Source organism: Pelmatolapia mariae, linkage group LG18 (assembly GCF_036321145.2).
Source record: "Pelmatolapia mariae isolate MD_Pm_ZW linkage group LG18, Pm_UMD_F_2, whole genome shotgun sequence".
Lineage (NCBI taxonomy): Eukaryota > Metazoa > Chordata > Actinopteri > Cichliformes > Cichlidae > Pelmatolapia > Pelmatolapia mariae.
Window position 1 is genome coordinate 25,394,505 of NC_086243.1, and position 22,677 is coordinate 25,417,181.

A 22,677-nucleotide genomic window follows, 5' to 3' on the forward strand; every position below is an offset into this window, starting at 1 on the left:
TTTATCTATTTGCTGCAGAAAAGCATTTTTAAGGATCTGCATCACTATCGTGTATTCTGTTTGTTTGAAGTTAGTGTATTTATGTTTGCTTACTACTTAGAGAAGTAAGTCAATACATTTATGAAAAACCTCGTTACCAAATGTTTTACACGCAGGAAAACCTGACTTACTCAATAAACGTGGCTTGTATTTTTGCTTCTTTACTCAGTGGGGACCCCCTCGTTGCCTGGCAGACATGACTCAGGGCTTCAACTTTCAAGCAGCGCTAGGGTGCTCCCAGGCTTAGCGCATGCGCGTTCAAAGATATCCATTATTATGTCAAAGCATAGAAATGAAACTGTTCCTCTGAAAACTACCTGATGAAGTTGTGAACGAACAGGTAAACACACACGGTCTTTTCGCGGTATGATAGACTCTCTGAAGCCCTCGCGGGCAGATACAGAAGTAGTTTCCATCTTGTTTATAAATTAACTTTTAGACTTAAGAGCCGACAGACATGGTTGGCTAGCAGCTAGCTGGGCTAACGTCACCGTTGGTTGGCAGCTCGTTATCGCAGCCTGTTCGGGAGCCACCTGACAACCGCTCACATGATTTCAACAACTACTGCAACCGACACTGATTACAACACCGACATATTTTCTTAAAGTGTACGTGTGTTCGTGTAGGTGAGGTTTGGACCACTGGGGTGTCTCCGAGGGGATATTTCTACAACAAGAAACCAAAACAAACATGTTTGGTAAGAAGAAGAGAGCACCGCAGCCCAAAGGCCAGGGCGCCGCTGCTGCCAAGCAGGTAACAACTCCAGTAAACATAAGGTTAGAAACAGGAGGCTTTCTCTTCAGAAATATGTCAGCGTGGAGACGTTTATCCCCTTACTTCCTGCTTTCAGATGGGTCTGTTTGTAGACCTGAACCCCGAGGAGATGATGATGGGCATGGACGGAAACCTGGACGACCCGGACTTGGAGGCGGAACTTGCTGCTATTACTGGAAAAAAGGCTGCTGCTGGAGGAAAAGCCAGGCAGAAGGGGAAAAGTGAGTGCAGTATTTATAACTTAAAGTTCTGCAAACATGGACCAATAATAAGTCTATGTAAAGGCCCCACCTCCACACGCACCCTTTTACACCTGTGGTAGGCACAGCTAACATTTGCTGTCATGTAAGCGCTGCACTCACAGTCTCAGGCTACATCCACACAAATGCAGTCACCATCCAGGTGTGTGTTTTAGCAGTTTCGAACATAACCTCTGAATTTACTAATTTGCCTATAGACATGAATCGCATGATCATGCAACTACACTTTATGTGTCAGTGTAAACAGGAAGCAGAGGGTTTGTTGGTTGGTAGAGCTGCTTAATTATAGCTGTTATTGTGGTCAGTATTGAGATCACTCACAGCCTTTGTAATTTTGTATATTTAGTGAACTGATTTTAACAGCGGATTCCTTTGTACTCTGTAATGTTTTCTTACTCTCATTCATCCAGTCACACTCTGATGGATGCATCAGGGAAATTCAGGGTTCAGTGTCTTGCCGAAGGATAGCCACCAATCTATTGACTAGTTAAATCTAACTCCAGTGCCACAGCCATCCCAAATGTCAAAAATAAATTAACTGAAAGCATGCTGCAGCCCAGCAGGAAGTGTACCTGTAAGTAATTGGGTTTTGAGCGGAAGCTGACATTGTTATTGCTAATATAATTTGATTATTTGTGCAGATGTGCTATGCAGGAAGACCATTAGGTACCAAAAGTATGATCAGAGATTTCTTTGCTTGGACCAGCAGTGTGTTGTCATATGGAGGCATTGCAAAGTAAATTCATTTTTGTGGCTTGTTAGACAGAATCAGGGAAAAAAGATATAGTAAAAGTTCCCTCTCTTGCCCACTGTCACACACACTGTCACCGGGTAATTTGTTGATACATGTGTTTGTTTTTATATTTCTTGTTCATATTTGATCTTTTACCCCTGAGGGGACTCTTAATGAATGAATAAAAAATAAAGGTATAGCAGGAACGCAGTACTCAGAGATAAAATCAGAGTTTGTCGAAGAAAAACTGTCAGTGAGCATGTTAGGTGCACAGACTTTGTTAGTCTGGAAGCTCACTCAGCGTGTAAGTTAGCTCTCTTTTTGCAACAAAAACTCAAAGCTCCTAAAGTCGGGGTTTAGATCTCCTGAGGGGATGTCCTGAGTTGTCCTGAATATTGTCAACACCATAGATAGTGTAAAGATGAATGTATGCCAAAAAAAAAAGCTACTCAGTAGTAACTATTCATAGAAGCCCAGACTGTTTTTTGTACCAGGCTATAAGCAAACTTTTTAATGCTGTAAATTTGAACATTTTAAGCAGGAATCTGGGGATTTACATGCCTCCAGAAACTGCAGTTTGTAGCACTTTAGCATCATTTTTTAGCTCTGGAGGTTGCCCCCTTAGCCACCACAAATGTGTATATAAATAATTTGACTTAGACCTCGTTAAGAAAACGCAAGTACCCTCCATAGTTGGGATGTGCTAGAAGTTGAATTTTAATTTAAGTTTGAGTTTTGACTTCCGACAATTATTAAAACCAGATACTTGAGACATAACAATTATTGTGCTACATTTTTATTTCCAACAATTAGTACATCTCTTTCCTCCATAAGTGTCTAACTTCACCTCCCTACCAGACTGCGGCGGGTTTAGTTCATCTAATGGTAAAAGAAATAAAATAAAATAAATATGTTTTTTTCTAAAGTTTAATGAATCAACCAGTTTTTTTCTTAAAGTCTGTGAGTAATCGTGTCACTCCTGATTTTATTAATGATCAAAATAATTAGCATTATACTGGAATTAAGCAGCTGTACTTCACAGTCCATAAAGTGCTAAAAAAACAACAACACACCAGGGAGTGTATTCCCACTTGAAGATAGTGGTAGAAAGAAACAGACTATACCAGTGGGAGAGGATTGTTGATGTACAACAGTGAATCATTTAGCCTATCATAGCTAAATGTAAAAATATCAGCAAAACCACTGAAACAGATTCAACAGTCTTTGCTGTGCTCTCCCCAAACACGACTGAGTCTTTCACTTCTAAGTGTATTTCAGAGGTTTAAGTCAAGAGTGTGAACTCGATTTAACTTCTTTAACAGCTGAATAGTACCTCATAAGAAAAGATGATCTTCAAGTTTTGGGTTTATAAAACTTTTTTGTGAGAATGCTCTCTTTCATTTTGAGACTTTGACTGTTGGCCGAGTCTAATGAATAATTATTCCCCGGACAATCACTCTTTGTGAATTCTTTGTTTTAGAAGATTTCATCCACACTGCATCGCTTCATTTGTTCTGCTTATAATGTGAATTCATGACACCTTGATTGTGCTGTAGGCCCCCTACCCATGGAAGATATCGCAAGAATGGCAGACGAGTGTATGAAGGACCTGGATGATGATGATGACGACAATGTCGAAGACGATGAAGACCTGTTGGTTAGTGTTTAAATAACCTGCTCAAGGCCAGCGAGCAATTCTGCAGAAATCTTGTGAATTTAGGAGTTAGGCTGATGTGTTTATTTTATTACATGGTATGCTTTCAGTGCACACTAGAGCTTTAAAACTGTAAACTGCATAGATTTAAAGACGAAAGGCTACTTAGTGCAGTGACAGTCCCATACATGGCAGAGACGTGGAAATGACTTTCCGGCCTAATCAAAGCGAGCTTGGATATTCTTGGTGATCAAAAGTCTACAAATACATTGACCAGTTTTCCACTGGACCTATATTTATAAAGTGACCTATAAATATAGGTCACTTTATTCCATCTTTTTAGAATGATGTGGCTCACTAACCCATTAATTGTGCTTCGTGTTAGATTCCTTAGGAGTCATGTTTTCCAGTTTCTTGTAGCGGTGTTTTAACAAATCCACAATTACACCAACTGGCCAGTTTCTCGGCTAAACCTGTTCCACCGCTCTTTAATACCAATATTTAATCAGCCAATCACATGCCTCAACTCAGTGCATTTAGGCATGTTGACACGGTCAGCACAACTTGCTGAAGTTCAAACATGAGCATCAGAATGAAGAAGAAAGGTGATTTAAGTGACTTTAGAAACGGCTATTTGGGGTTTTTTCCTCATGCAACCATCTCTGGGCTTTACAGAGAATAGTTTGAAAAAGAGCCTAACCTAAACTATCCAGCAAGTGGCAGTTCACTTTGGGGTCCTTAGTATCCATGTAACACTGCTTGAATGCCACAGCCTACCTAAATGTTGTTGCTGGTAATTTCTGACCATCTTTATGACCACAGTGTAGCTTCTGATGGCTGCTTCCAGCAGGATAATATCCCCTATCACAAAAACTCAAATGAGCTCAAACTGGTTTCCTGAACATGACAGCAAGTTCACTGTTCTCAAATTGCCTCCACAGTCAGTGGATCTCAATCCAATAGACCTCCTTTGGGTTGTGGCGGAATGGGAGATTCATATGGCTGGATCTACAGTAACTGTGGCATGCTGTCATCTCAATATGGGCCGAGAATTTCTGAGGAATATTTCCAGCACTTTGTTGAATCTAAGTAAAGCATTTCTTAAGGCAAAAGAGGGTCAACCTGGCACTAGGTGTACTTAATAAAGTGTCAGTTGAGTGTATAGTAGTCAGAAAGTGATCTGTAGCCAAAAAGATGACGTTCCTTTGGCAAATGTGTGCTTGTTCTAAGTCACTGCTCGTCTTGTCGACCCTGAAAAACTGGAACAGAACAGCATTTTACTCATATTAACTCACAGTCACTATCAACTCACTCCATGAGCTAAAACCAATAAAAACAAATAAATAAATTCACTCTGGCCTCTCAGTTTTATAGCTCACACAGTAATCATGGTGTTATTAAGCTGTAAATTACAGTTGGTTTGTTGTTGTTGTTTTTTTTTTAAATGTTCTGCACTTTCTGCTTTGCAGTATTTCCATTTATCAAACAACAGATGGAAAGCGTGACTCCCACTCACTGCTTCTGAAATCCAGCTCTGTGTGTGCACAGAGAAAGCTTACTGTTGATCAGTTGCTTTTTTTTTTTTCTCCCCCCTCTATCAGGCAGAGCTACAGGAAGTGGTGGGTGAGGAGGAAGCTGAGGATGTTTCCTCCACATCCTCTGCCCCTGCTGAATCTTCTAAGGGTGAAACACCAGAGTCCCCAGCGGCACAGGTACAATACATGCTGCTTCTGCCAAACTTGAAACTGACACCATCAACATGTGTGTCAAATGGGAGATTTTTTTGCCTGTTGCCAGTAACTGCAAAGAAAGGGAAAGGAAACATCCTACCTGTTGAGGTTTTATAAAACTTGCCTTTTTTTTTTTTAAATATGAAATCAAAGATATTTTAAATTTTTACACAAACAACAGTTGTTCAACTGGCACGTGATCAGCTTCTGTTGACTAGATGCAGTTGAGGTAAATTATTTTCATTCCTTCTAGTAAGTCTGACTTCATTCCTGGTAATGTATTTCCTCACATCTGCATTTTAGTGTCTTTTAAAAACTTTGGATGCTTAACGTGCCTCAAATTTTAAGCATATGATTAAGGTTAAGATGTAGATGGACAGAAACTGAAAAATATGTTGTTTATGTCAACATGTTTTGCACGGTGAGTCATTTCTTCCTTTAACCAGATGTTTCCAGCTGCTTCTTAGGTTGTTTTGGTCTCACACTCGTAGGAGGAAGTAAAAGTCTCTGCCGCAGCCCCCGGCAGCCTCCAACACACCCTGGAGGAGAGGTTGGCAATGTACAAGACAGCCCTGCAGAACGCCAAGACAGCAGGGGAGTCCTCAAAAGCTAGGAGATATGATCGTGGTCTGAAGGTACGACATGCAGAGGGCATGAATTTACACCAAGTTGTTCGTTATGTCACCGTCAGAAGATGCAATTTTGGTTCGCATTTCTTAAAACACCTTATGTAAAAGATTTTCATCTACTTCTTACTCCTGCCCATGAAACCTCTTGGTCATTGTTTACACTTGTGAGTCTTAAGTGATTAGATTTCTGCGATGAACCCTTTTTATTACACATGATGACGTCTTTGTTGACTTTATGAATTTATGGTTTCTCTCACAGACGTTGGAGTCAATGTTGGGTGCTGTGAAAAAAGGAAGGCCTGTAAATGAGGCAGAGATCCCTCCGCCTGTTCCCACCGGAGCCCCGAGCGCTGCCTCGCGACCAGCTGTGCCTGCAAGGCCTGCTCCCCCTGTACCATCGCCACCTCAGCCCTCTCAGTCACGGGAGTCGGAGGCCACATCACCACAGTCACCTGCTGCGCCCGATGTCATCACGCCCAGCAGCGAGGAGGAGCAATCGTCTTCTGCTGCTCTATCCACTATGAGCAGCCTCCCATCTCCTCAGGAGCAAACCGATGAGGAAGCTGCTGACGTTTCACAATCAGATGGTCAGTTTCACTTGAGTTGCACATTAGACCGTGTTTTTCTTTGCTCAGAATTGGCATGGAGACTACAGCCATAGGCATAATTGAGCTGCACAGTAAAAGCAGTCTGTCTGTGTTAGAATATCTGTTACGCTTGACTCTGATTATCAAAACAAGTCAGATTAAACTGACCAGAGAACAGTAACAAGTAGATGTTTTTTAATCTTCCAATCGACGAAAAAAAACCCCATCTTCATCAAAATTTATTTTATGTATTATGTAAAGACCTCAGTTTTCTCAACTCTTAAACAGGCTATATAAAGTGACCACCAACACATTTTAGGTTTAGATTATATATTTTTTCTGTATTTTATCACGCTATGATGCATTTGATCATGTGTAACTGGTAATGGTTTGCACACATTTGAGTTTGGATCGGAGGGAAGCTGATGACTGTAATAGCCGAGGCGAATCCGTCGTCTTCTCCCTCCTCATTATTGCGATGAATGAGGCCTTTCACTGTGGGAATTGACATCTGATTTGTCCGGTGAACCCTCAGCCAACAAGGCCACCAAGAAGATGCTTTTGGAGAGACAGCAAGAGTACAAGATGGCAGCGCTGAGAGCCAAGAAGCAAGGAGACGTGGAGCAAGCTAAGCTTTACTTCAAGACCAGCAAGGTGAGTCAGAGACCGGCAGCTATGAGTGATGTGTTCAAAATGAAGTGACAGATAACCAGCAGACTGAATTGTGGTCTGACAGGTCTGTTGTAGATGGTTTAAAAACATTTTCAATGTGATGTTTTTATATTAAATCAGATAAAAGGATTTCAGACAGAAACATGTAGCCATTTGTCACGTCTTTGTAAGAAATTGTGTATTTTCTGGGCTTCAACAGTGTAATTCAAAACGGTGTTTCTGTTTCCTGTTTAGCGTGTTTGTATCTGTGTGTATACACAGAATGAAGCCTTTTTCCGATGAGAAGTGCAGCAATGTTTCTGAGCAAGGAAGTTTCTTCTGTAGGAATGTTGTAGAAGCTGCATTTTTGATAATAGAGACCCTGTGTCTGTTTTCAACATGATGTCTCACAGGATTAGTTTTAAGAAAAATCTAATACTTACCTTTACCAAGGAGGAATTGGTTCCTTTTTATTTTTTTCTGTTATTAACATTTGGTGTCTATTTGGATCTGGGAACATTTTGAGATGGGGGGGACAAAACTGGAATTAAATTCTTCTCAAATAAATGTTTTTTTTTCCTCAAAAAAACATGAAGAATTTAATTAATTAATCCAGATATCTTTGTGGAATCAGAGCCTTCATGAGGCGCGTATCCTCACACTGCTCTTGTCCTCTTTGTTTTGCTCTTTAAACTTGTATCACCAGCTTTTTTCTTTGTTATCAGACGTGATCAGATTAAATGATTTCCAGTGAACATAATTTGAAATGTGGCAATGTGGGATTTTCAAATCGATAGATATCATAGATGTACATGCTAAAAATCTTGGACCTTTCAAATTTTGGTGACATTTGGTGACAACAAGGGAAGGCTCAGAGGTCAAGTTTACTGAAAATCTTTTGAAAGTCAGTTGATGTGTTTAAATAGACCTTTGAGAAATAACAGGCAATGAAGTATAATCACTGTTTGGTCGTGTATGCTGTCATGATTAAGGTGATTAAGAGGGCGTGATTACTGCTTCTGGTGAGGTAGGTGTTTCAGGGGCAGCTGTTCTCTAACTTTTACTTCCAGGTGCCACCTAAAGATTGTACTACAGGAGGGTGGCACTGGCGAGTGGCACCATTTTCAAGAATATGCTGATTTACTTTAAATGCTACAAACCAAAATAGAACGAAACGTGACATTCACAGCAAAGAATTCAGAACAAAAACGTTGTGGTTTACCACCAACAACTGTCTAGATTCACTTTGTGTGTCCTTCGCTGTATGTTCTTCTTTTTAGTGGGAAATTTGAGTCATCTAAAGTTTTCAGCCTTAAACAAACTGATGTCCACTAATGCTTGGTCATTTTATTATACAGTAATTATATTCTTCTGAACATTAGCTTTATTTCCTTCCTGATCACCCCTGGAGTATCTCAGAAAGTTCATTCTGTTTATCTGTGCGCAGCGTTTTCAGGGGAAGAAACATTTAATTTCTTTGATTACTGTGATGACTGATGAAACGTTTCTTCTCCCGAAAACACTGCATCCATACAAACTTTCTGGGATTGCCTCACCAGAATTATTGAGCATGCATCAAATCCTGTAGAGTTAACAAACATGGTTAAAAAAAAAGAAAAAGTGTTCTGTTATCCTCTGTACATTCATTGCTCCTGACTGATTTGATTTCCAGTGCTGTAAGATTTAGAAAACACTTATTTGAATCTAGAGTTAAGATAGTAGCATAGTACTGCACGTTGTTATCCCCACACTGTGTTGCTGCACACTCTGTTGGCAGGGTTTCTCTCTGAAGAATGTGAAACATGCCAAAAATGTGGATCCTCACAAAGACCATCATTATGTTTGACCTTTTTTTTTTTTTTTTTTTTTTAAATTTGATCCAGAGTTTCGATGCAGTGATCGAGGCGTTGGAAAAAGGACAGTCAGTGGATCTGAGTGACCTTCCTTCACCTCCAGGACAGGGTGAGAAACACTAGCGTCAAATTTCAGTTTTGTTATGATGAACACACCAAGGAACTGGCACAAGTGGTCCAAGTACAGTAAAAGCAATCAGTCTGTGTTGTCTTAATTGGTTATAAATCTGCTATCCTGTTATGTTGGGGTTAGGGTTATTATAGGGTCATTGTTTATCTTATACTGGGCCTTAGAGCAGAACCTCAGTTATAACTCCTCTCCTTTTAAGCCAACTTTCTTCTCATTGGCTGCCCCTTGCAAACAGAAGGCCTGAACAGCAGATGGGCGGGGCTTGTTCAGCTGGGATGTTTTGGTGAGATTATTCAAAAATGTAACATCCAAGGCTAAACTACATCTCCCTCTAAGCTTTATTTTCCACATCAGTATGGTGAATATTTGTTTGGCACAGGCAGTAATAAACTTTTCTGTTTAGTACTTACCTAAGTAGTTTCTGACAGCGTTTTACCCAAAGCTGAACATTTTGTCAACATTCCATCAGCCAGAAAAAACACTTTTAGTGTTTTGTGTCAGCATTACAAATTATTGTAAAAGTATATCTTTTTCATCTAATTTTCTGTCATGTGTGTGCTGTTACAGGGGTTGTCATGTTTAATGTCCACATTAAACATGACAGAAAATGTAAATAATGAGGTCAGAGTATGCACAAATAATCAACCTGAGACAAAAGCTCAGACTTGACATTCAGTTTCAGTCAGTTCTTCGGTGTACTGCTTCACAGGCCATCATCTACATGTTTACCATCACCAGGGGGCAATGTCAAAAATATGTGGAACAACCGGTCTGTGGAGTACTCATGCATGTGCCGTTTCTGGTCCTTCAATCAGCCAAAGGGGGAGAACCAAAGTTAAAATGTACTTTTCAAAACAATGAAAACCGTCTGCCATGGCCATCACCTGTGCTTGGCATGTCACTTTTTTGAACACTGATTTTTTTCTTTCACGTCTCCCCCTCCTGGTTAACTCTCCTGTCACTCCTTTTCCCGCAAAGGCATTTTTTTTAGATGACTCCAGACAAAAAATGCATCCTTTACTTTGTGTAGCTAAATACCTACACAAATGGGTAATAACACATTACCATGAATTCTAGGGGGTGTACACCTCTATGTACACCAGCACCATAGTTCAACTTTAAGCTATAACACACTAAACTGGGGTATGTATGTAGTCACATTAATTATGCATCTAAAATGCAGTAAACTACTAATAACAAAAGTCTTTTTTAAAAAAGGACCTTATTCTAGAACCTCAATAGAGATCACACAAATCTTCCACAAACTTGTTTTCTTTTTGTTTCAGTTGACTTTGTGTTTTTGTGTTGAATGTCCAGGAGAAAGCTCCGCTCCGGTGGCTGCAGCTCCCGCTAGTCAAAGCACACAGCCGACCCAGCCGGCTGCAGCAGCTCCAGGTAGGAATCATTTTAACAGTCACGTAGTTCTGTTTTCAGCTTATTTCTCTTAAAATACGGCAAATTATATCAGAAGAAAATATGCTGTTTGTTTGGTGACAGCGTTGTGTTAATTTACATAAAGATGAGTAGCAGGAAGTGACCCCAAATATGACAGCTCTGATAAACATTCAGCTGTTTGCATTAAAAAGTAAACATTCACAAAATGTCACATGGCTGATGAGATTTACAGTCCTCATAAGCACCCATGGTTCATTCATAGTAAAATCAATGAGCCTGTGTTGTGAAAAAATGTATAGTATATGTATGTATGAGTTATTAATTAACTGAACAAACATTATACGTGAATTGTGCTTTTAACAGGCACTTCCTTGTACTTTTAAATATAGTAATTCAAAAGATGGAAAAACCACAAATATATGATTTGGAGTTGGTGGGGGACTCTGGGTTGTCTGGTAAGGAGTAAAGCTCATATTGCTAGATATTTTCGAGTGGAAAGGCATTTCATAAGGGCAATTACCCGCTGTGAGGGTGAAAATGGGGGCAACAACAGGTTGGGGTGACAGTTTACTTGGGTCTTTTGAACCTACATGGTAGCCAGGAGCGCAGCAGAGAGCTGCAGCTGATAAACGAATGACACCAGGTCCCTCAGAGATATGGAGACAAAAGGAGCTGCAGCAGGTTTTGTAATGGTCCTTTGAGCTATCGACCAAAGGCTCTCTCTCTCTCCATCTTGGCTCAAGCTGAACTGAACTGTCATGAGTTTTTAGGAGGATGCAAATGCACCACTATAAAGGAAACAGGTGTGCCTAACTTGTAAAACGAGAGCTTTGTAGCAAAAAGGAGTGTGGAAAAGTAATTTTTTTCTTTCAGATTATTATTATTATTATTATTATTATTATCATCTTATTTTTATCATTGATACGAATCAAAATAATAACTGTATTTTATATCTGATCATTTTTCCTGCACCGACCGACAGACATTTGCATCTTTAACTTCTGTTTGTTCGGCAAACAATTCGTCTTTTCATCACGTCCATATTGCCTCTGTACTCAATCAGATAAAGCTACTCCCTCATTCACGGGGTTGCTACAGTGCGTAGTTCTGTTTGATTTGGCAGTTTTTAAATCTTATTTTTGCTGCGGACCCTTCCAGACACAGCCCCCAAATGATTTTACCAGTCTCCCAATACATACGCAGATTCACTCAGATGCTGATTTTTATTTATTTAGTTGTTACTGATTATGATTAATAACAGTTCTGTGTTTTTGTGATACTTTTAGAATAAAAGGCTTTTGTAAAAGATATTTCTGTTTCATCTACCAAACACTGGTGGGAAAATTAAATAATTTAAAACAACACAAAAAACTTTGTGAACTCAAAGATGTTTTTTTGATTGTTATTTTTATCAGACATGACAACAGACAAATGATAACATGCTTTAAGCTCTTGTAAGTAACGGCAGAAATTTATAGCTCTAATTTATTTATTTTTTTTTTTGTTTTTTCTTTCAGCCCCTTCAGCTCCTAAAGATGTGCTGGAGGCTCTCGAGCAGAGACGAGCCAAGTACATGGAGGCGTCTGCACAGGCCAAGGCCAGCGGAGACGACCGCAAGGCCCGAATGCACGACCGTATTGCCAAGGTAACAGGAGAAACTTCTGAAGTCTGTCCTTACAGTCAAAGTGCTCTGTTACTAAAGCTTTGTCACGCTCGTCCTCTCTGACATAGACACAGCGTTTTATTTTTCATGCAATCTTGGGTCGTTTCCACACATGAACTGCACACTTTGAACAGAATCAGAACGGGATTTTTTTCCACAATTATTCTTCTTCACATCTAGCACAGAGCAAGACTTGGATTACTTGAAGTATTGTTTGTTTGTAGATGAGGCGAATGCCTGAAAAGAAAGCGCTGGAGGCAGCATACTAAGCTAATTAAGCTAATTACAAAGAGAATTATATGTGATTCAGCTGCGAAGGACATTTGTGTTCTTACGTGCTCCTCTGTCGGGTAAAAAGTTCTGGAAATGTTCAGGATTGTACTGGATGAGTGAAAACGGGCCCGCTCCAAAATGTGAGACAGACCATCCTCTTTCCCTTTTTTGTTGAAGCTTGGATTTGTTTGTGTCTAAGACTTTAAAATCTCGAATAATTATGTGGGTATGAGTAAATAAAACGAGGCAATAAATTAAAGTGACAGACATAATAATAAAGGCATAGATTCCCAGCACTTAGCATCGGCAAACTTCTACGTTTACCCCCCGATGAGAGGATTGGCTCTGCTGCTAACATATTTTTAAACTCCCACCTCCTGCAGCAATACCAGAGCGCCATCCGAGCTCACAAAGCAGGAAAAGCAGTCAACTTTGACGAGCTGCCGGTTCCCCCCGGTGAGATACATGTTTTTTATTTTTCCAAGTTAAATTTAACTCTATAAAGCCCAATTATATTTATGTGCTCAGTTCTGTAGTGCAGGATTACTTTGTATACTTTTATTATTGCTGCAGCACAAATACATGGACATTTTATTTTTCTGCTAAGCTGAAAAGGTCAGTGAACACCTTTTCTTACAGGCTTTCCTCCGATCCCTGGCCAGAAGGCAGTGGGAGCTGAGCAGGGGATTGTTGCTGCTCTGGAGGCAGCCAATAAGCTTGCCTCTAGTGATGCTGCTGAAGTAGCAGATGAGGAAGAGGATGAGGCAAAGGAAGAATTGGTATGATCACAGAATTACAAGGTAATTAAATATTTGGTTCCTGTGGAAAAATTGACTGGAGTGTTTTGTCTGTGTAGGCAAAGCCTGCTGCTCCTGAAGAGCCAAAGAAGCCCACTTTAGACATTCCCACAGCAGGTCACGAACAGAAGAGGACTCCGTCAGCTTCACCTGACAGGACAACCATCGGAGAAGGACTCTCACAAACAGGTAAGACACAAGAGTTTAAGTCTGAAGGATATAAGACATCCTCTGAAAACCCAGAGACTCTTTTGGCTCCTGAGAAACTCTTTAACAGAACATCCTCTCAACTCGTACTGAAAAAGTTTTGGACAAGGTAGATGGAGAGAAGTACTGACTGAAGAACCTAGGGGCTCATTACAGATCTATAAACTACTTCGCTTTGTGTCTGTTCTGTCTTCATTTTCCAGCTGTTCAGCAGCTGGAGTTCTTGGAGGGTCGAAAGAAGCAATACATGAAGGCGGCGCTGCAGGCGAAGCAGAAAAATGATATGGAGCAGGCAAAGATTTTTCTCCGCACCGCCAAGGGCTTCGAGCCCATGATCGAGGCGGCACGCAGCGGCAAAACTGTGGACATCAGCACGGTGAGCAGACAGTGGATCTACGCTTCATATCTGGATTAACCAAAACCTGTTTACAGTTAAAAATAGGCTTCATTCAGGTTGTAGATTACAAGGTCTGATAACAGGTTCAGAAAAACCAAAGGTTTTTTTCACTTGCACCTCTAGAACATTTTTAATGTTTGCTGGTTTTAAATCTGTCAGCAGAAGTCCTGTTGTCTGTCCTTCTGTGATAAGCGCTGCACCTGCTCCAGCGTGCCTAAACCAAGATCATTCAGTTTGGTTCTCTGAACCACCACAGAGTCAATTACTGCTCTTTAGAAACTAGTCACAGAAAGTCCACTCAGTTTTTCTGTTTATTAAAAATTGAAATGTGGGCTGGAAGTAAAATGTCAGTCGTTCAACTGTGTTTTCATTTTGGAGCCGTAGAAGACGTTGCAGGGAGGCAAATCTGATAAAAAGGACAGGTGGTCAGGAAATACTGTGTTGGCATCTGGTGATGCTGTGCTGGCTTTCACCACAGTCCAGATGTTTCTGCCTAATATCTTCCCTTAGACACCGCAGGATGTTGCTTGTGTGGACAGCCTCACACTGGGGCACCATTCCTCAGTGCAAAACCTGATCAATGTTGATAAATTGGAGAAAGAAATGAAGAGCATGTTTCCTGTCTTGCTCTTCACCTTCAGTGCTGCCTTTGCTATTAAAAAACCTGACTTCCAGGAAAAGATCTAAAAACAGCAGCTGTGATGAAAATGGTCCTTAGGTGCTCAGTAAGATCAGCCTGATTCAGATTATTAAACACAATTTAAAGTTAGATAAAATGACTAAGTGAGAAAGTTAGTTCTGAATGTGCCTTGATGGAGTTACGTTAATGTTTGTTGTTGAAATTTCATTGTGTTTTATGTGAGAATTAGGTTGAAGCTGCAAAACACATGACAACAATTTGTTTCTAAAAACTTGCACGTTATATGACAGGCTTTAGAAGGCTTTAGATATTTAAATCTGACTCCCAAAACATTTTTTTGGCCAATATAGTTAAATATCAAAAGTTATCAGAAGGTTATCAGAAGTTCAGTTTGTTTAAATGATCAGATTTAAGATAAAATACGAAATTTTATTTATCATTAAAGTTTGGAAAATTTGTCTGTGAAGGTTCTCAGTTATCCAGTTCATTGTAGTCTAAGGAGCTTGGAAAGAAAAGCGTCTGGACTTCTTTAAGATTCTTAAAGACGTTTCACCTCTCATCCGAGAAGCTTCTTCAGTTCTAAGAGCAACTGGTGGAGAGTCCCAGATTTTAAGCTTGGCTCGTGTGATTAGGTAGAGGATCAATAGGGGGTCCATGACCCTCTTGGGGGACATTCCCATAGGGCTTAAAATCTCGGCCACTCCACCAGTTGCTCTTAGAACTGAAGAAGCTTCTCGGATGAGAGGTGAAACGTCTTCAAGGAAACCTAAAGAAGTCCAGACGCTTTTCTTTCCAAGCTCCTTTGGAAAATTTGGTGTTACAGCAATTATAAACACAACTAATAACAAAATAAAGCAATAATAATAAAGTAAAACAGCAAAAAAAAAAAAAAAAAAAAAAGCTCAGTAAGGTAAAAGAGCTCAAATAAACAAAAATAAAGTAGGTCAATAAACAAATATCGAAATCAAATAAAAAAACAAAGCTATCAAGTGATGCTAAACACGCTGATTTTTAAAAAAAAGAAAATCTCAGTAAAATATAGAGAGAATAAAAGAATTAATTTTATTTAAAAGATGGCCTACTAAATAAAATGTGGCTAAAAAAAACAAAGAAAGGAAATGTCGGGTGACATTAATGTGTCTCTGCACACATGTGGTATAAAGTGTTATGAACAGTGTATGGTTGAAATTAAGCTGCTGAGATGAGACTATAGAGAAATCTCACCCACACTGATGTGTTGTGTTGAGTGTCTGCATTTGGAGCCACAAACACAGGCTAAAAATGCTCTCTCTCTCTCTCTCTCTGCCTGCAGGTGCCGTCGCCTCCTGGTGACGAAGACGAAGACTTCATCCTGGTTCACCACAGCGACGTGCAGATCTCAGAGAAAGCCGAGGAAGTTTACACGCAGCTGGCCAAGATCCTGAAAGAGCAGCACGAGGTAAAACCGCAGCAGAGTCTTTATAAAAAGTTATTTTTGAAATTTAACAGAATTAGATTTTTCTTCAGCCAAATTCTACAGATTATTTGTGATTTTAAATAAATGTATTTATGCCTTTAAACTATTAACAAGATTTCCCCTCAGAAGAAACTTTTTAGCTCTCTGATATGTTTGTTTATGAATCATTGCTGCTGCCAGAAACAGATTTTCTGCCTCTGGTTTCTCCAAACTGTGACCCTCTTCCTATAAGGAGGAGAATGTTAAGGTGTTAAGATTTCTCCTGGCTTTCTTCCTTTATTTAGAAATGTTTAACTTACTCCGAGCAGTTCAAACACCTGGGAAACGTCACTGAAACAACAAAGTAAGCTTCCTTGTCACCTACAGAGATTTACATTTAAACTCTAAATTAATTGTTGAATGATTGATGACATGAAACATGAAAAGGTTTTATTCCTTTTATCATGTTTTTTTAGGTTTGAGAAAATGGCTGAAAGCTGTAAGAAGAGTATGGAAGTCTTGAAGTTGGCTCAGTCGAGGGGTCTGCCTCCTCCTAAACATCATTTTGAGGAGAAGTTATTTCGCATAGCCAAGTGGGAACATTTGCCATCAATTCTTTACTCCTGCTGAGTTATTCATTAGTTATAAAGTTAGAAAATAATCTGCCATCCGTTTATTTTAATAGACGGTTAATATATTAAAGGGGTAGTAAATAATTTCATCCATGCCTTCATCTTTTGCTTGCACTAAACAAATTTTAGAGAAAAGCAGTTTTCTATTTGTTTCTAAAAGTAAATACAACATAATTTCGCTCAGTGACTGGTGCAGCTGTCTTAGTTTTTACACCTGAAGCAGATACAATAAATCACTCGACTTTCTCCCTGCTTTTTTTCCTGTTGTTGTTTTCAGGATATTTCCAGAGCTGAGCAGCACTGACATGGTTGTTATTATCGTAAAAGGGATGAATCTTCCTGCTCCCAGCGGTAAAAATCTGCATTTATCAGTTTTTCCTGTTTTTTGTTTGTTTGTTTGTTTGTTTGTCCTCCCCCCAGGACGTGTTTATTCAGAATTTAAAAATATTCATATCAGCAATAAAACAGGAGGAGGAACAGGGATAAACGGGGAATTCAACTCATAGAACAAACCAGTGATCTTGAATCAGTTACTCAGACTGATTTTCCATAAATCGAGTTGAAGGTCACACCTCAAAGTGTGGGTAAAACAAAAGTTTCATGCCTTTTGCTTTTCTTCCTCTTGCAGGAATCCAAGCAAACGATCTGGATGCTTACGTCAAGTTTGAGTTCCCCTATCCCAGCACGGTAAGAGCCTCAAAATCCGCCTTTTTAAAAATTAACACCAGTGAGTGTTTTTGCTAAAGTTTCATCTGCTGTTTTGTTGCCACCAGGAGCAACCACAGAAACTCAAAACAGCTGTCATCAAGAACACTAACTCCCCAGGTGAGACATGACTCTTGCTTCAGGTGTGCTTTAGTTGTGGGATTTAGCTTTTCAGACATGAATTTTTTTTTTCTAGTTCCAGAGTGTATAAATGTTTCTTTTTTTTTTTTTTTTTTAAGGACACAAGCATTTTTGCTGTTCAAAACAAACAGAGCCTTATTTTAGGTTCATTTTCATGCGAGATCATTTTGGTTTTAAAGTTGTGGTACTTTTTAAAAACTCTCTTAAGGAGTTGGGTAGAATTCCCTAATATTTCCATGTTGGCTTTATTTGTTGTCCTCTAAACTGCTTCATTTTGCTGAGTGATTTTGACTTTTTTGTTGTCTCTTTTTGTCAGAATACAACCAGAGTTTCAAGCTTCAAATCAACCGCAACCATCGCGGCTTCAGGAGGGTGGTGACGGCTAAAGGCCTCAAACTAGAGCTGCTGCACAAAGGGTGAGTCCCAGGAGCTGCTGGTCGGACAGCATGCGGCACGTAGTGAGTATTTAAAATGTGCTGTGAGAACTTTTCGAGCAGCTGCTGGCTCTTTAGTCATTAGCATGTTACAACAATGGGACTTTGACACAAGAAGGGCTGTAATTTTACCTGTTTATTTCAGCTAAATGTGAGAAATTAGTCAAATCAGTCGTGCTAGTGGGTGTTTACTGTTAGGGATTACTGGTGATGTTTCAATATGCTGCAAAAAAGAAGATCTGAAAGTGGAAACGCATAATAACCAGTATCTCTGATGAGAGTCTTCAGGTTTAGTTTCTTATCACAATGTAATTATATAAATGTGTCAGCCGGCTCTGCTGGTGTTTGCTGTGTGGGCTTAAGATCAGGGTAGTTTTTAGAAAGCTTTTAGAAACAATTAACTTTAAATAAAGGAAGAAGTGCAGATTAACGAAGAGAATAAAAATGACACACATGCTGAATGAGCAGATGTTCAGAAACCAGATGATCCTACATGTTAAATGATGTCTTGTTTATTTTGGCATCACAGTTTTTCTATAGAGGTTTTCTATTTCAGTGGATGTTGAATGGGTTGCCAATGACTTGGTAGATGTTTAGAGGTTAAACCTTGATTTTTCTTATTTCACACACGCTGTCCTTAGCTGTGGCTCATCAGTGTAACTGTGTCTGTCGTCTCACAGCGGTTTCTTGCGGAGCGACAAGCCGATCGGAACAGCCCTGCTGAAGCTGGACAAGCTGGAGTCACACAGTGAAATCAGGGAGATTGTCGAGGTGAATGACATTCAGTTTGAAAGGATAAGGAGATTGATCTGTGGTGTTTTTAAGTTAATTCGTTAAGACAGAAATCAGGAGGCCGTTTGTCTGAGAGGGTTAGGATGTGATCACGGTGTTTCGTGTGCCAGGTGATGGATGGACGGAAACCCACAGGGGGTCGCATTGAAGTGAAGGTCAGACTGCGGGAGCCTCTTAGCGGTCAGGACATGCAGACGAGCACGGAGCGCTGGCTGGTGATCGACCAGTCGCAGGTAACATATAAAGATATGAAAAAGCTCGGTAATTAGAATATGATCAACCCTCAATGTATTCAGCTTTACTTAGAATGGCTTTCTTTAATTTGCTTGCGTTTATAGTTTATTTGGCTTTTTTCTCCTTGTTTAGTTAATTTTACTAATTTGTTGTTAAGGGTTTTTTTTTTGTTTTGTTTCATATTTTATAAAATTATGGACACACAAGGTTATGTTAGTAGCCAGGTGTGTGTGGTTTTGTAAAATGTTCTCAGAGCTTTACTTGTCCTTTCTTTTTTGGTAGGTTCTTGTTTAGATGTTACTGCAAGACTGAAGATGAAATGCAAGAAGAAGGTAATTAATTATACGGTTTACATTCACAATCATAGCTAGAAGATGAGCCTGCCATCACAATGTAGGTGAAGAGACTTTTTAGATGCTTTAATTTCTTTTGGTCACCTTTCCCAGATGGATGCCTTAAAATGTACCCCAAACACACTTTTTCAGGTTTGATCTAGTGAATTATAAGAAAAAAGATCCAACATCCAGAGTACCAATGTTTCTTAGACATTAGGTTGTATAGTTTTGCTGCTGAAATTATGATATATCCTATAATATTGTTGCTCAATGCTACTAATAGGGGGGAAAAAACAAAAAAAACTAAATTGGCAACCCCTCAGCCTCAAAGGTAGACACAGCTATCGGATCAGTCCTAGAATCCTACATCACATTGTATTACATTGAATTATTGCATTTACAAGATTTTCAGAACACTTGACCTCCAATCTTGACTTTGAGCTCAAGGTCACCAGGATTCAAACTCATCCAAGATTTTTAGGTTATGGCTAGAAAAGTTAATGTCTGCAGTGCGTCTGTGAAAACAGCTTCAGCAAAAAAAAAAAAAAAATCCTTAAAATCTAGTTATTTACAGATAGGTTTTGTTGTATTTGATTATTTTACGTTTAATTCCTCCTTGACTGATACTGGTGATGTCTTTGCCCTGCAGATGTAAGGAACTCAATCAAAAACACTCAGAGGGAGAAGAGGAGGAGATGATGAAGGTGGTTTGGGAAGCTCTGAAGACGGTCTGTTGTTCAGTTTGGACTCAGACCTACACGGGTCTTGTAGTAACTTTTGCACATTTGCACGACACACACGCTCCCCTTCACTCAGCAGGAGACACGGAGCTGCCTTATGGAGACATGAACCTCGTGTCTGCCTCCACCGGAAGGCGATGAGGGCTTCTCTTTGAGATTGAAAAACACTCAGGCAAAGATCACAGCTGCCTAAACTGTTTCCTGATGTGTGGGTCCAGCAGGGTGTCCTCTGCGAGTGACAAAGGGGGCCGGTGTCGAGTTAAGCTGATCCTGCTGCCTGACGTAACTTTTAGTTAATATATCAAAGAATGTGTAAATAGTCCTTGTGGTATCTAGAACTGCACCTATGCACTAATACCAAAGTAATCACAGTTGCTGTAAAATCCTGCGTATTTGAAAGCCGCCTTTAGCTGCCAAATCTGTTACGATATATACATTTAAATTATATAATTACAGCTTGGGCTGTTGGGAGTTTTCAGTACATTTTCCGCTCAGTTACAGTCTGTCACAGACTTCGGTGTGAAAACGTCAGGCAGATATTGCAGTAGCCACCTCATGTTTATTTAACAGGAAAGTAAGCCAAGAAATGATGAGATTACACAAGGTACGATCATTATTTTAGAGACCACACATTTCACATGCGCTGCAAGTCCTCTAATTGTGGTCACTAAACTGCACACTCACCTGCCTGCCGTTTTAGGTGCATTTGACTTGTTTACACTGAATAGCACAAAAACTGGAGACGAATAATGTCACATGTGAGGAGGAGAGTACACAGGATCAACTTTAAAAAGCATCGTGTAAAGGAAAGAAAGATTTAAATGTCAGGAAACTCTAAGCTTAGCCTAGCTTTGCATAAAACTGGAAGGGGGCTGCAAATTGAATCCTGTTTAAAAATACACCTACTAGTTTTTGAAGGTCACAGATGAACACATTTTATATTTATTTCTACCCACTCATTTTGTAGAAGGAGTTTAGGACCTTTAAAAAGACTCACCACTGGCTGTCTCAGTCATTATGCTCAGCTAACCTAACCTGATGTAAAAGCAGCTCTACTCTTCTGGTTTTATTCTTTTGACAGCATATGGGGGGCATTCTGGGTGGCTTTTCATAATCCACAGTTCACAATAATTCCTGAATAATTTATTTAGGTGTAGCCCACCAGTTGATTCTGTCTGAAACAAGCTGTTTTTAGCTCCTCCCCCTTTATTAAGTCAGTTTCCTTCTGATTGGCTGCCCCTTGCATACACCAGCTTCAAGTTTCTGTGTTTTAGGTATACTGCCCTGATTATTTGAAACTTTGGCTAGCATATATATAAAACAGGAAATAAAAGATAAAACACACTAGCTCCACTTTAAAGTTTTGAGTTCACAGGGAAAAATGTAATACATTTTGAAATTTTAAGGGGTGGAATTTTTTTCACTTTAGTTTTCAAGAATATGTCAGTTTCTGTAACATCATTGTTATTCAACAAACACCAATCGAATCACATATTTATGTACAGTGCGATGAGGTTAAACCAGCCTTGCAAAGTCGAGCAATGTTTCAAAGAATAAGTCGGAAATTTGGCTCCATTGTTTATTTAAAATGGCCCTCATGTGCTGTCATAGAGTCTCAACAGGCATGTTTGTCACTACTTTTTAAATCTATGGACCATCTCATGTGAGGGAAACTGAATATTGGGAGTGAAACCTCAGTGAAACTGAATATTGGGAGTGAAACCTCTCAGTGTTTTAATAAAGGGTCAGTTCACTCAAATTACCAAACCACGTCAAGCCAAGCACTTTTTCACATGTCATTCAGAAACAGTTGACTGAATGAATTGCCATGGTGAGTTCGAGTTAAGATAAAGCTCTAAGCGGAGTCTTTCCCAGCTGCCTTAAAATGGCTCAAATGACTGAAACAGAGTCGTTTCACATGACTCTGCAGCGTCTTTCAGCTCTTTGTTTCTGCTTTGCAACCCTGTTTTGGAGCATTTTGCAGCTAAAGAGACTTCTGTGCAGTTGCTGTGTTACATCCATGTAGTGTCTGAAATGTGCCAAGAGTTGTAGCAAACTCTCTGCATGTAGTACATAAGTGGGTAAATGGACAGCCTTAAATTCATTAGGAGGTTAATGTCGATTCAAGTGAGGCAAGAAAACGAATGCTTCCAATAATACCGAGTGAACTAACCCTTTAAAAAAATGAACCGCAGAAGAAGCCATACAAGTTTAACTGAGCCAACGACGTAAATCCCACCTCAAGCAGGTGTACCTCAGACTGTCTGCGTCATTATTATCATTATTATTATTACCATGGTCACACATTTCAGTTTCTGCTTCTTTTCTTTTTTTTAAATCTGCGCCTAATTTTTAGTATAAAGGAAAAAAGTTCAGTTGACAGTAAACACTGACCTAAATACTGAAGCTGGGTCCACGCAGGAAGCGATGTCACTCATTACGCGTAGCCTTGAAGCTAAAAGGTTCGTCGCTTGTGGACTTTCTAGACCCCGGTTGCCTAGGTAACCCTCTAACACATTTACCGCACTGTGATATGTCAATTAACGGTATCTTGTGCTCTTATTGGCCGGCGCTCGAAGCTGAGTAAAGCTCATCTCGGGATACGCCCACTTTGCCCTCACCAACCGTTATGTCGCCTGTCATCGCTTCCTGTGTGGAAGCCATTAAAATGTTTTCGTTTTTACCATATAGATGTTTACACAGATCATAATTTTGTTCAATGCTTCATAATTAACAGAATCGGTTCTTCGATCTTTGACTGAATCTGCTGATCCTGCTCTAAAACGAACCAATAAAAATAAATCCTGTTTTAAACGT

At 39.7% G+C, this 22,677-nt stretch overlaps 1 protein-coding gene across 3 annotated transcripts; it reads left to right on the forward strand.

The window, feature by feature from the left end:
* Nucleotides 1-304: 304 nt before the first annotated feature.
* cc2d1b (coiled-coil and C2 domain containing 1B) lies at nt 305-22,662 on the forward strand. 3 transcript variants are annotated; one of them, XM_063462058.1, is made up of 26 exons: nt 305-379; nt 666-792; nt 890-1,034; nt 3,363-3,463; nt 5,062-5,172; nt 5,682-5,825; nt 6,079-6,406; nt 6,942-7,060; nt 8,941-9,019; nt 10,358-10,435; nt 11,953-12,080; nt 12,755-12,827; nt 13,011-13,150; nt 13,228-13,357; nt 13,579-13,751; nt 15,725-15,850; nt 16,153-16,211; nt 16,324-16,440; nt 16,757-16,830; nt 17,108-17,166; nt 17,253-17,304; nt 17,642-17,741; nt 18,440-18,530; nt 18,662-18,784; nt 19,068-19,117; nt 19,770-22,662. In XM_063462058.1, exons 2-25 carry the CDS (start codon nt 730-732, stop codon nt 19,077-19,079), a joined length of 2,625 nt encoding a protein of 874 aa, XP_063318128.1. In that variant the 5' UTR covers nt 305-379; nt 666-729; the 3' UTR covers nt 19,080-19,117; nt 19,770-22,662. The 3 variants fall into 3 exon arrangements, with proteins under 3 accessions (XP_063318128.1, XP_063318130.1, XP_063318129.1); XM_063462059.1 differs by having other exon boundaries at nt 329-379; nt 647-792; XM_063462060.2 differs by lacking the exons at nt 18,662-18,784; nt 19,068-19,117; nt 19,770-22,662 and having other exon boundaries at nt 17,642-17,783; nt 18,440-18,534.
* Nucleotides 22,663-22,677: the final 15 nt, after the last annotated feature.

What these genes read in the sequence shown, in the direction of transcription:
- cc2d1b (XM_063462058.1), top strand. Translation starts at nt 730, where the DNA reads ATGTTTGGTAAGAAGAAGAGAGCACCGCAGCCCAAAGGCCAGGGCGCC. An exon ending in AAACTGTGGACATCAGCACG is followed by an intron (nt 13,752 to 15,724) that starts GTGAGCAGACAG and finishes CTCTGCCTGCAG; the next exon opens with GTGCCGTCGCCTCCTGGTGA. An exon ending in TCCTGAAAGAGCAGCACGAG is followed by an intron (nt 15,851 to 16,152) that starts GTAAAACCGCAG and finishes TCCTTTATTTAG; the next exon opens with AAATGTTTAACTTACTCCGA.